Source organism: Electrona antarctica (genome assembly GCF_951216825.1).
Source record: "Electrona antarctica genome assembly, chromosome: 3".
Classification (NCBI taxonomy): Eukaryota; Metazoa; Chordata; class Actinopteri; order Myctophiformes; family Myctophidae; genus Electrona; species Electrona antarctica.
In genome coordinates, this window is record NC_136808.1 from 13976894 (window position 1) to 13991377 (window position 14484).

Sequence of the window (14484 nt, forward strand, 5' to 3'; positions counted from 1 at the left end):
GAATACTTATGTATCCACAAGAGTTTCTACTGTATATACTTATGTATGCATGTATGCAATAAAAGAGACGTTATTGAACCTTGTTTATTAGTTTAATAAAATACAATGCAACGCAGCCAGCAACTAATTATTTGTTTGCTGTTTACTGGTTTACTGATTTCCATAATCATTGTATTCTCGTTACTGTATGAGAGAGATGTTCTATCACCATTCCAGTGGAAATGTTAGGTTGTTTTTTTGTTAGTATTTTCGAGGGGCGCCAGCCCCTCCTACTGTATGTCCAGCTTTGAGGGTGTGTGTAAACACAAACATTATTGTCCTAACACAAACATTGAATCAATGCCATCGATAATGAATGTCTCAGGAAGAGTAGGGAGACCATCTCCAACCACTGCACATACTGTATACTGTATGTAGTAGTTATCGTCTCTATCGGGTGGAAATCTTATACAGTACAGTATGTCCAAAACTGTTACTTTTCAGGATTCAAATTCAGATCGACAAGCTAAGCTTGCATATCTACTACTTTTATTATTTTAAAGTTCATATTCATTCAAATGAGTTCCCGTTGCTCTCTCTGTTACTAAGATTATGAGAAAGACCACATTGAACTTGTCTAATGCATGACACCATGTTGGCTGTGTGCTCTCACCACCAGGCATTCCAGTCCAAGGTGGCCCCCGGTAAGACCGCCACGCCCGAGGAGTTCATCCGCATGACCAAGGGCATCACCACGGCCACTGCCAAGGCGGTGGCCGCCGGGAACTCTGCCCGTCAGGAGGACGTCATCCACACCGCCAACCTCAGCCGCAAGGTCATGTCTGATATGCTGAACAGCTGCAAGGTACCTGTTGGCATATATTACAACATGGGTCTTCAACAGGGGGTCTCTCTACGAGCTGCACATCTATTTTCTGAGAAAAGGTTTTGTGTAGAGGGGGACAAGAGCACACCAAGTACAGAGCCAAAGGTCAGGTTTACAAAGTATTGAGGTTTTAAGTGGTTAAATGTAAATGCAAATTGCACAATGAAGCTTAAAATATAAATCGTTACATTCTGTAAGTAGAGTGCAACATGCCTCAAAGAAACTCTGATACCAGGCAAACAATGAACCTAGCAGTATCTGTCTAAACAACATTCTTATATCTAAATAACATTTGTGTACAAGTAAAACTAAATAAACATTTGTGTATATGAGTGTATGAGTAAAACTATACTGAAATCAAACTGAAACTAATTAAATGTATCGATTAATTGAGTTTTAATTAAACTCAAACTTAATTAAATAATGAATCTTTAAAATCTGCAAAAACTGTCTCAGAATAGGCAGCATCGCAAACCAAACTACACTACAAAATGAAAAGACAGAAAAGAAACCCAGGAACAGCCGTTACTTGAGGATACAAGAGAATGACCCAAGAAAGGGAGTATAAGAGTCTGAATTTAAAGAAAGAAACCATCAGACAGTGAGTGAGTGAGCGAGTGTAAAAATCAATCAAATAAATAAATGATGAGTACATCAAACTGCTGTTCTCTTCCCTTCTCACTAGCAGCAGCCCAGAGACCATCCATACACCTGACATCTCTAATCTAATCCCATACTCTCAAATATCCCAGGCTATTTTGCAGGTTAAGACCTTTAGATTTTAGACTCATAGCTTTTATCCTCTAGTCTTTTCAGCAGTAACACCCCTTTCTTTTTTTGTCCTCCAGCAAGCAGCCTACCATCCAGAAGTGAACGAGGAGGTGAGAAACAGGGCTCTGATGTTTGGAACGGAGTGTACAGCAGGATACATTGACTTGCTGGAGCACGTACTACTGGTAGGGAACTCTACTGTATACTGTATATCTACTGTACACATATACTGTACACTTCTGTATGTGTGCAGCGTGCACTGTATTTGTGTGTGCAATGGCTGTGCCACTTTTTATGCGTAGTGTTAATTTAACTCCAAAAGTGTACAGATGAACCTGAATCATCAACCTGTGGTGCCTGTACATATTTCTGTCTGGTATTACATTAGTCCATGATGGTGCATGCATGGCTGAGTAATACAGTTAAAGTGACGTGTGTGTGTGTGTGTGTGTGTGTGTGCAGACCCTGCAGAAGCCCACGGCAGAGCAGAAGCAGCAGCTAGCCGTGTGCTCCAAACGTGTTGCAGGAGCCGTCACTGAACTTATTCAGTCCGCTGAGGCCATGAAAGGTACACACACACACACACACACATAGCCTGGCTAAAAAGCCGGCTGATTCGGTCTGGCTTATTAGCCAGGCTAACACACACACACACACACACACACACACACTCAATGACACTTCACATGTCAAATATCTTATATCTTATTATAACTATGCTATTATCATAAATGTATAATGAAAAGCAGAAGCCATTAAAGCGTGCTGTATTATCTATGCATAACATAACTTGACATATGGGTTGTAGCCATTGTACAGTACCATAGATGTTTCTCATCTTAGCGCGCGGGGGGGGGGGGGGGACGTGTTACACTCTCCCAGTGAAACTCCTCACTGGCCCCTTTTCCACTAAAAGAACTTTGATTCTAGAACTGGTTCCGTTCTAGATTATTGGAACCTTGGTGCTTTCACAGAACCGGTGGCCATTTTTTGGTTCCGAACCAACTTTTAGGTGTCTGGACTCTGGACCAATTCATTTTCAGTGGAAACGCGGGGGAAATGAACCGAACCGGAAAAGTGTCCAGTGAGGTGTAAGATATGGCTCCGTGTGTATGAAGTTGTCTACCCTCTCCCCAGACCAACAGTGGGGGTCTGCAGGCAGCACGGCAGTACACTGGGGAATTGACAAGTAAGCAACATATTAGTGAACGGTCAGCCGGTCATTATTGAGAAATAAACCCCGGGTGTAATCACCCTGAAGGAGTTTATATAGTTTATGTCAATAATGAGAAATAATAATTAGAATTGTATTGCGTACACTAAAGACAATAGTGCATAAGATTATGCCAGGCTCGTCCAGCGCAACACGGACGGCTTGCAAAACTCCTGTGAGAAATGCTGATCAAATTTGAATCGAGAAGATGGGACTTGTACGATGGCTACATCTGTATGTGAAACTGGAGTTGCGGATTAGATAAGATCTTCTTATAACGCACCGTTTGGTAATGCCTCTGTCCTCTGTCTTTTGCCACAGATGGAGGTAAGTCAGGAACTCTATCTCTTGTTGTTTTGTGACTTCTTCACCATCACGTGTTGTGCATTCCATTCTCTGCTCAACGCTGCCACGCATTGATCCATCCAGTCACTGTGGAAACATTCATTTTGAACCAGGGCTGGGCAATGTCACTATCAATATCACCATTATTTCCAATGTTTGTTTCAATTATGATTAATTCATGATTATTTTATTTAAAAAATGTTTTACACTGCCCTCATAGTTCTCTGACAAGGTCTGTGTTACAGTATTATCGGTACAACAGTTATCACACTAATCATTCATCTATTCTGTATACTATATCTATTTTAATAAATTAATCTATTTTAATAAAATAATCAATTTTCAAAAACACCCAAAATACAAGCTCACAATGTGTTGCGATGTGACGTGTTGTGAGCTTGCAGATAGACTATTTGCACAGAACCATAGTGCAACAAAATATGAAAAGTGGTTAAGTTGCCAAGTCATGAGACTTGCCAAGTCGGTGAGAGGTTCTAAAGGTGGCTTTCCGATACATTTTTAGGTTAATTGCTCAGCCCTATATCTTGTACTCAGTGCTTCCAGGACAGAATCTTCTCCATCCATCATCACGCTTTGGTTTTGACTCTTCGTTCCATCAAAATAACGTTGACGCTTCCATCTTTCATTTCAGTGAATGGCAGTTGTTTTGCGGTGTCCACCAGCTGTTGCATGATGATAATGGGATATGGTGACATGTGTGTGTGTGTGTGTGTTCTCACAGTGTGTTGTTGTTGAAGCATGTTCTGTTGAAACCCTGCTCTGAGGCGCTTTAGTATTTATTCTCATATGCAGGCTTAATAATATAAATTATATTATTAATATATATTATATATAAATGTGTGTGTGTGTGTGCGCGTGCGTGTGCGTGTGCTCCCTCGTTGCAGGTTCTGAGTGGGTGGATCCCGAAGACCCCTCGGTCATCGCAGAGACGGAGCTCCTGGGTGCTGCAGCCTCTATTGAAGCAGCAGCGAAGAAACTGGAACAGCTGAAACCCAGAGCCAAGCCCAAGGTACATCACCAATCACAGTGGTTCCCTTTATGTGTCTACGTCACTTACCACCTCCATGCGCAACCCATTGGTCGAGCCCTTTTCCCTCGTTCATGTTACAGGCTTTAAAACCGGCCCAAACGTGCTGTACCAGATTTTGCTTGATTTATTTTCTTTTCTTTCACATAGTATATGGCATTAATGGCAAACATAACATTAAACCAATTGTTTTTGTTTGTTATTGTACCACACTAGCAAACTCCTGCAATGTCAATGTCTCCTCATTGTTTTCTCTTTGCACATTTTAAAACACAATTATGTTCTTAATTGTACAATAGTCACACCAGGGTGTCTTTAGTTCACGATGTTGGGAAACTTCAAACAGCATGCCTGTAGTTTGTGCCTGTGTATGTGTCTGTCTCTATAGACAAATTCAGAAACGGGTCTCATGGTAGCAGCAAACGTATTTCCTGTAGGCGGAGACAACATAACTGCGGTGTAAACAGCCAGCTCGTCTTTATTTTTGTATCCCACGATTTTCAACCCATTTTTGTCACCCTGTGTCAATTATCTGATGTAATCCTGGGCGCTACACTTCCTCTGCCAACATGGGGGGGCAGCGGATTGACCTCAGGCTTCCTTCTATGCATGAGTAGTCCAAGCTGCTTCTTTTCACCTGACAGGGGAGAGTTTCCCCGGTTGGACGTAGCGCATGGAAGGAACACGTTATTCCGATCAGTTCCTTTCCCTCCATCAGGTGCCCCGGCTGGCCAGGGGGAGGTAGTTTAGAGACCATGATTACTGCATGTTTTTTGTGAGGGTACCTACCCTAGGGGACATGGGGAGAACATGCAAACTCCACACAGAAAGGCCCTTTTGCCAACCCCACCTAGGGTATGGGACCCCACCTAGGGTATGGGTACTGATTACGCGGAGGAGGGAACACACCCCCAGCGCCCACAGTGACCCCAGCGGGAATCGAACCCAGGACCTTCTAGCTGTGAGGCGACAGCACTACCGACTGTGCCACCGTGCCCCCTCACAACCAGCTCTTCTACTACATTGAATGGTAGTGACTGATGTTGGTCTGCCTCATACGTTACTCTTTTACCTGCTTTTTACTAACTAACTTTACAAAGATGCCCAGAACATCGATGAACCTGTGTAGTTTATGGCTGCTCCAACAGTAGTGGCAACATTCAACTTTGGAGAGAAACGGAATGTCAAAAAATACACTGCGGTGTCTGAGACCAGAGCCATATGAGTAATGGTGGAGATGAAGCAGTGAAAGGTCCTGAAAGATACATAATGTCAGTCTTACACAATACCCAATCTGTCTGTTGTATGAACACAAGGCTGCTGTACTTTATACCTCATACTTTAAATGCTTAGTAAAAAAAAAGAAAAGATATGTCGTCTCCGCCTACAGGAAATACGTTTTCTGCGACCATGAGACCCGTTTCTGAAATTGTCTTTGTGTGTATGTCTTTTTACCTGTCTATATGTGTGTAACATGTCCTTTTACCTGTCTCTATATGTGTGTATGTCCTTTTACCTGTCTCTATATGTGTGTATGTCCTTTCTAACTCTCTGTTTGTGTACGTCCTTTTACCTCTGTGCGTGCGTGCGTGCGTGCGTGCGTGCGTGCGTGCGTGCGTGCGTGCGTGCGTGCGTGCGTGCGTGCGTGCGTGCGTGCGTGCGTGCGTGTGTGACCTACAGCATAACGTCCCATACATCTCCATTTACATTGACAGGAATACAGTAAATTGTCCCTTCATTCTGGAGCCCGACCGATGACAGGTCGCTGGGTCCTATCCCCTGGGTCGTATAGGCCCACAGTCGATTACCCAACAGAAAATATATAATACCTGGGCAGTCAGACAAACCTGTTTTACTCTGAGGAAGACAAAAGTTGAAACGCCAGTCACCCTGCCAAACGATAAAGAATGTGCAGACCAGTCGAGTGCTCCAGTTTTATTTTATTTGGGTAGTCTCCTGAAGTGCCCTGCAGGTATCATATCTTTTCTGATGCAAGCTGTCCCTGTTGAGGACAGAGGAGCGCTTCTACCTTCTGCTGGCTGAAGCGTGCAGGCCTTCTCTTTACCTATATGTTTGATTGTATTAAAAAAAGGAAATGTTTGCAGATATCAGAAACGTTTCACCTAATTAATGACATGCCCAAATAGGGATGCAAGGATGAACGTTTTTAAAAGTTGGGACACATTGACTGCATGGCAGACACTGATGTATTAAAAATAGTCAAAATAATGGCTGATATATCGGTTGGGCTCTAACCAATGTACAGTGTCGTTTTCCCCTCCCTCTCTCCCATCATGCATCTTGTCTTCTATCCACTCACCTATACAGTTAACTGTAAGCCAAAAGTCTTTTCCAACCCTCTCTCCCACAAAGTCCCAGTTAGCCCCCTACCCCACCCCCTTACCCCCACACCCCACCGGAGGCCTTCTTTGCAGGGCTCTGTGTGATATGTTTGATATATTAGGTTGTTATTCAGTCCCAACTATATATCAAACATATTCCTACAGTGTCCCGCCCTGTCTACAGACGTGCTCTCTCTCTGTGTGTGTGTGTGTGTGTGTGTGTGTGTGTGTGTGTGTGTGTGTGTGTGTGTGTGTGTGTGTGTGTGTGTGTGTGTGTGTGTGTGTGTGTGTGTGTGTGTGTGTGTGTGTGTGTGTGTGTGAGAATGTTTTGGTGTTTCTTCAAAGGACGGGCTGAAGTAGAAAATATTCTTCTATGATTTTCAAATACCGCCACGTTTGTTCAATGTGTCTTGTGTGTTGGTAGCTCTCATATGCAGTATACTGCAGTTTTAGCTAGCTGTTGTTGCGACCGCCCCAACTCCCAAGCTGTTTTCATTAAGCCTGATTGGCACGCCAGTGTCACGTGCAGCAGAAGAATTGCAGATCTACAAGTTCATGTTCCTTGCTTGTACACAATACAAATAAAGGCATAAATGCACCCACAAATTTAATTTGATTACAAGCTTACTATCTTTATTATTACTTTATATTATTACAAGACACAAATCAAGACATATTATATATTATATCAAGGTGATTATTTCTAGCACCGCTCACTGAGAGCATTCATTCATTGTACTGCTACATTATGACAAGTTTGAACTAGATTATATGAAGAATTTCTATATTAATGTATTGAATCAATCTTATCTCCTACTTGGTGTCGATAGAAAAGGAACAGAGCGTGTTACTGGAACATCATCCCCAAGTTGTTGATTGTGACGGTGTTTCTCTCCCAGCAAGCAGATGAGAGTCTGGACTTTGAGGAGCAGATTCTGGAAGCTGCCAAGTCCATCGCTGCAGCCACCAGCGCTCTGGTCAAGTCTGCCTCGGCTGCCCAGAGGGAGCTGGTGGCCCAGGGCAAGGTGGGCGCCAGCACTTCTGGCGATGATGGACAGTGGTCCCAAGGGCTCATCTCAGCGGTGAGTGGAACATTTTGAACATGTAACATTATCAATGAATTTAATACACAGGACCACAATGGAAATCCTTATCCTTTTAACAACTATTGTAAATGGTTCTATTCAATAGTTTTTATTTTATTTTGTTTTCAAAGTCAATTTCTTAGTTTAGTTTTAGTTTTAAAGTTAGGTTGTTGTTGTTGTTTTTTTACAAAAATTAAATGATTAAAAACGGATTCATACTTTATTAACAGGTCTGTTAACAGTACAGGTAGTGCAGTCAAAGGGTATGCTAAAAGAATAAGACAAAAAGCCAGAGGGGGCTTGTTTCTATTGTGGTCCATTGTACTTTAATTAGCTAGTTTTAGTACACAAGCAGTTTTCCCCCCTCAATTCAAGTTTAATTATGTTGTTAGTTATTTTTTTAGACCACTAAAAAACATTACATTACCCAATGAGCATTCTGAACAGGACACATTTTGACGGTCTGGGTATTTTTCTCTCTTGTTTTCCTCTCGCTCCACCAGGCTCGGATGGTAGCAGCAGCTACCAGTAACCTGTGTGAAGCAGCCAATGCCTCCGTCCAGGGCCAAGCCAGCGAGGAGAGGCTCATCTCCTCCGCCAAGCAGGTAGCAGCCTCCACGGCTCAGCTGCTGGTGGCCTGTAAGGTCAAGGCTGACCAGGACTCTGAGGCCATGAGGAGACTACAGGTAACGCGCACGCACAGAAGTATCACATTCTGCTTGATAATGCCTGTATATTCAAGGGATTGTATGTATGTATGTATGTATGTACGTACGTACGTACGTACGTACGTACGTACGTACGTACGTACGTACCGACAGCCTTTATTCAGAATAAGCTACGCATCAAACAGCATGCTGAGGTTTGGTACGCATGCGTTGCCTGAGTTATTGTGTGCAGGGATATAGGTTCTTTCTCCCTCTCTCTACTCTCTGGGTTATCGCGTGGGTGAAATAGGCTCCCTCCCCCTGGCCATAATCTACAAACACAGGCACACACACATACCCACATACAGTACAGTATAACATCAACTTCATATAGAAGACGAGCAGAAAATGTGCCACAAATGTAATGGTGATTATAGTGCTGAAATTGTTCCATATCCACAGAACTTCAACTGTATTATTAATAGAGCTATCAGTGTAATAGATGTCACGTTACCTTGAAAATCTGTTATTGCTGGTGAGCCACAAAATATAAATGATTGTAAATGTGCCTGATGTTCCCAAACACTGGCAACTAATCGTTATACGATCCTTGACTTGGACTACGATATAGTGTTATTGGTATTGTATTTAAAAAGGGTATCTTTGAAAAACAAAGAAAGAGTCCTGCATACTGTCAGACACTTGCCAAAATGTTGCTCTTTATTGGGTCGACGTTTCGGTCGATTAGACCTTCATCAGGACAGACAATACAGGGCACAATAACCACCAAACATTTATAGACCACACCCCCAGTGAGAAGGTCATGGAGATGCAGGTCATTGGCTGCACCGATAACCAGAACCCATAAGACACTCCCCTCAAAACCATATTAGACCCACATTAGTATTGTATTGACATGGTATTGACATGGTACTGTACATAGTTGTTGCTGTTAATGTTGTATTGCTACTTAAGACATTTCATTCTTCCTAAAGGCTGCTGGGAATGCGGTGAAGAGGGCGTCGGACAACCTGGTTCGCGCGGCGCAGAAGGCGTCGTTCGACAAAGCGGATGAGTACAACGTGGTGGTCAAGACCAAGTTTGTGGGCGGAATAGCACAGGTAAGACCCTCCCCAGCCCCCCACCTGGTTGATATGAAACCACCCCCAAATGCACTTCCCTCACTGAGGGTCTCATGTACAGTATGTGTTAACCAGCTGAGCCCTGTTTTAATGCCATCTGGTGGACAGCTAGAGGATAGCAGGTCTGGGGGAGTTGAAGGAGAGATGGAAGCAGACTTGTGATTTCGTTGCTGTCAGGTGGAAGCTCTGTATGTCCAAAACGAAATGGTGAAAATAAACGATCTACAAGATTGCTTGTAGATTTCACTACTTTTGTGCGACACTCTTAATTATTCTTTTTACCACCCTAGGTGCCTGGGCTGTAGGGCATTCATTTACAAAATAAGATACACAGTTTCTCCCTGACAGCAACGATATGATAGCCGTTCCAGGCTGTCAGAGGAATAATAAATGTTTGCGTATGTTGTCCATCTGTCTGATTGTCTGTCCATGCGTCCAGATCATCGCAGCCCAGGAAGAGATGCTGAGGAAGGAGCGAGAGCTGGACGAGGCCAGGAAGAAGCTGGCTCAGATCAGACAGCAGCAGTACAAGTTCCTGCCCAGCGAGCTGCGAGAAGACGATGACTAAATGTCTTATTCCTCTGTACTGCTGCAGTACCGCTGGTACCTCCACAGGGTGGTGCTGTTTCCACCGAGTGTGACATTACAAACCAAAATAAGGGTCTCTGGATACGAAATGACTTCAGGACATGTGTCCTGTATGTCTTTCATGTACAGAGTAATAATTACTATGAATGATAGAATCTCAACCAGAATGTGACACAGCCAGGGGACAAACTACAGATTACACAGTCTCACGCTTGCCCTGAAGTTAACAATTTTTTCCTTTTTTTCCCCTGAGAATCTGAGCACCGTATTCATAAAAAGTCTTGAAGATGAACGTATTTAATATTGGTAAAAAGAGAGGATCCGGGCACTCAAAGTTAAAAACGAGGAAAGCCTTTATTGAATTAAAAAGGCAACTGCCACATTCAGTAGTATTTAATATTGGTGTTGATGTAGTATGGCTGTATACAATCCCATCATGACTTAACCGCGATCATCTTCAAATGTTTTCAAAATGATTCTGAATTAGCCGATCTACAAGCTCACAATGCTTCGCTAATGTGACGCAGTTTGTGAGCTTGTAGGTCAGTTGTTCTTTAAGTGCTTAAAGGGGCAGATGGGCTCGGATTCAGACCCCTGTTCAAAGACGCTTTATGAATATGTGGGTAACGTACTAGCATAACAACATTAGCACCTTAATATCCGTCTGAATCATGTGTTTGCTCCGTGTCTTCAAATCGTGGTCTGGTGCTCATTAGTCCCATTTATGAAGGCAAAGTACAAAACTGGGATGTTGATGTATTTGGACCGTGCGTACTGTATATTTCAATAATGAATGATAAATATTGTCTTTTTGGAAATATATTTGTGGAGACAGTGATTATAAGCATCTTTTACACACCTTTGGTTTCTGGAAACTTTGTAATCTTTCAAACTATCTACAAACTACAGCCAGCCCACTTTTTAAACTGAAGCTGAACCTTCTATATCGTCTCGGGTGGAAAGTTAAAACTCATATGTTACTTTTCAGTATTACATAAAAAAGCATAAGCTACAGATTTCTGCGACTTTTGATGCTTTTGTGTGATGCTGTAGTATGATTAAGTAGGTTCTTAATTTATGAAAAAAGACAAAAAGTTGGAGATAAAAGGATTCTGCCCGACAGCAACGATATGTTGTCGGTACGTATATAATTCCTTGAATATAGGTGTTATGAAGCAGAATGTGTTAGTCCGTGCTACTCCTATGAATGCTTCCCTACATAGGAAGAGCTGTTACCGCGGATACTTGTTACTACTGTATTTTTGTGTTTCGTTTTTTCTTTCTTTTTTTTTCTTCATCACAACTGGGGTTTTAAACCAATTTTGTTCTGTATTTCAGTTGTTTTTTTTGTTTTTGCAACACATATTTTATTTGTAACCATATATAATCTCACACGCTTAATAACACAGCAGAGCTCATATAGTGCTACAGACAAGTTCCTGAACCATGCACCGCTAGTACGTTTTCTTATTTTATTTTTTTGTGGAAAAAAAGAAGACAACTAAGCAAAAAAAACAACTTTATACGGTAGTTTACAAGTTACAGTACTATGGAGCCATAATGGTATTTACTACAAGCTCATGATGCAATAACACTGATGGTGCTGTAGAGGGCAGTGTTGCTTTCTTTAGCCTCCATGAAAAGCTATGTATCACAAAACTCTGGACACTGTACAAATAAGTTATGAACGAAATTACGTAAGAAATATCACTACACTTGATTTAGTTTTTAGTTTTTTTTGTCAACCTGTGATGTTTTGGGAATGCGATAGGATAGGCTACAACACAAAATGCAAATTTATAGTGTTAAACCCAGTTCACCCAAGAAATGACTTATCAATTACACACCCCATGAAAACTTGATTTCTTTTCATTATTTTTTGGTCACATTCCTAAGCCAACAATTTATGACCAGGTAATCAGTCAGCATAGGAGACTGACTCCACCGGTTATCAATTTATTGACTTATAGGAATGTGACAAATATATATAAAAATGTCCATAAAATCAAAACTTGGTGTAAAATTGAAAATAAGTAATTTGGGTGACTGTAAACACCTTTGACCTCATGAACAAATATGAATGCAATGTGGTACCTCTATGAATGAGCTGAACTCTGAGGAGCGTACAGATGTAACCATTTGGTTTACATTTGTATGCTTCCCAGAATTACAAATGGATTAAATGAACTGTGTACGATAGTGAAGTATATAGTTTCAGCAATCCTGTAACACTGTCAGATAATTGTTTTCAAACGAGTAAGTACAGAAACTATTCCCAAACCTGATAAAACGAATGCCACAGAGAGAAACCCCACCTCTGTGAAGCGATAAAGAAGAATTGATGCATAATAATGTGAATTGCAGTTTTAAACTGCAATTCTGTTGGAAGTGAAGTGAAATCTTGATTGTACTTTTCTTGTACCGTACCGTTCGGTCCTTCTCTCATAATCCTAACGGTGCTCTTGTGCAAGTGTTGTGGCTTTTCCCCTCGTCGTGAACCGTTAACCATCTTTTACCAGGGTTGATGGCAGTGTTTGGCAGCCTTCGTGTTATAATATGGAGGGGGGGAAAATAATGGTTTCCGAATAGACAGCATCTCATAAGATTATGCCCTGCTCCTGCAGTGTCATAAATAATGCATGGCTTTGTGGTTTAACTCTCTGTTGCCGTCATACAAAACTCTTTAAAAGTCTGGCCTTCGCATTACGGACAACAGTCCTGTTCAGACTACAAATAGTTGGTGATAGGACCTTGTTTTTTCAGTGTTGTATAAGAGAATGCGGGGTGTGGGGACAAACTGCTGGTTTTCTGGCCTTACTTTGTGTCTGGAGTCCATCAGCGCTCATTTTCCGATAAGTCTGTAGTGTTTTTATTATTAGTGCCTTAGCCGATAGCCCGCACATTGTCTGCTTGAGCTGACAGCTTTCACCTCATCAGTAGGCTACTGTAGATGGATGGAAGGCATCTATCTGGACATGTATAGTGTATGTCAGTGGTTCTTAAAGTCCGCAGAACCATCTAGGGGGCCTTCAGACACTTACAAGTTTGTAACTCTGACAGTACAGATGGAACCAAATGTGGTTTCATCTGTACATCTGTAAGGGGCGGGGGGGGGGTCAGTGGCCTAATGCATATAGCAAACTGGGGGTCCTTGAAATTGAAACGTTAAGGCACTGAGGGATTGTGATCAGCAGACAAGATGTGTTGTACAATGTACCGCTTGACGAGAATAACAGTGTTGATAAAAGGTTGTTGTTTTTTTCAGTCAAAAATGATATGGCATGTATGTCGAGTGACACATTACATGACACATTGTCATAGAAGGGTTGATTATAGGCTTTACTGTCCAGTGTTCCTCTAAACGGTGTAGCTGCTGCTTCAAGGCTCAATTCTACTTTGTCGTACGATGGTGTCGTGCACTGAACACGGCTATGTTTGGCGCCTGACACTTGTCGCACGACTCAGCATATAAATCGCCATCTCCAGTCTGTTTTCGCGTTGTTCCTGCCTGCTGTGGACATTTTGGCCTTTTGGGGACTGTTAAAGAGGTGGTGTCGGCCAGTCGAAGAGAAATGTGTCAATGTGTGAAATGCCATCAGTATATATGTATATACATATATATATATATATATATATATATATATATATACACACACACAAACATTTTTGTGCTGCATTCCATGGGCATGTACCACAACGCTTCGAATGTAGGACAGGCTACAATTCTTGGTCTGTCTGGATGCTTTATTGTATGTTATACGAGTTCAAATCACTGAAGTTTTATGGATTTTTTTCCCCTTTATTTTTGTCCTTTTTAAGCCACTATGTGACAAGGATATTGAAGATCATTGTGTATATCTGTCACCGTTAAGATGTTGTGTGATGTGTAATGTTTCAGTGGCATCATGGGAGAAACTGTTGTTGCTTTTCTTCCCCGTAAAACTGAATTAGACAATAGTACATAAAGATAAGTAATAACATACAGTATGAGAACTATTTATCTGGCCTCGAGAAGAAAATGTATTTTTTGTATTCATTGAAAATAAAGGCTTTCAGAGTAACTTGGTGTCCATATTAATGTGGTTTTAATACGACGGTTAACCAATTAAAACCGGGAAAGCATCCATGTAATTTTAGATTTGAGATATGTACCTGTATAATATGAGTGTGTGTCACGATTCTTAAAAGAATAGCAGATAAGCCGGCGCTATATGAGCTTGTAGATCTGCTATTTTTGAAAGATCTTGAACATTTGTGCAAATCTTTAAAGCAAACATTTTCAACTCAAAGCTTTGCTTCTGTGGGTCCCTGGAACATAATTTTGAGATGCAGGGTCCGCGGTCAAATACATAATTTTGGGGTCCATGAAAATGTTTGAGCACCACTGACAGGTTTTTCAGAACTAACGCAGATAGTCACCCCATGCCTGTATTCGAAT

General features: G+C 41.7%; 1 protein-coding gene across 4 annotated transcripts in view; it reads left to right on the forward strand.

Annotated features, from left to right (window-relative positions):
* The window catches only part of tln2a (talin 2a), a 204692-nt gene extending 190585 nt beyond the window's left edge, over positions 1 to 14107 (forward strand). For all 4 annotated transcript variants that reach the window (XM_079496146.1, XM_079496148.1, XM_079496147.1 and 1 more), the window contains 8 exons: positions 659 to 844; positions 1714 to 1821; positions 2099 to 2204; positions 4100 to 4224; positions 7484 to 7666; positions 8173 to 8355; positions 9312 to 9437; positions 9898 to 14107. In XM_079496146.1, coding sequence (XP_079352272.1) covers positions 659 to 844; positions 1714 to 1821; positions 2099 to 2204; positions 4100 to 4224; positions 7484 to 7666; positions 8173 to 8355; positions 9312 to 9437; positions 9898 to 10026 — 1146 coding nt within the window. In that variant the 3' untranslated portion in view covers positions 10027 to 14107. The remainder of the gene's footprint in view (positions 1 to 658; positions 845 to 1713; positions 1822 to 2098; positions 2205 to 4099; positions 4225 to 7483; positions 7667 to 8172; positions 8356 to 9311; positions 9438 to 9897) is intronic.
* The last annotated feature ends 377 nt before the right edge of the window (positions 14108 to 14484 follow it).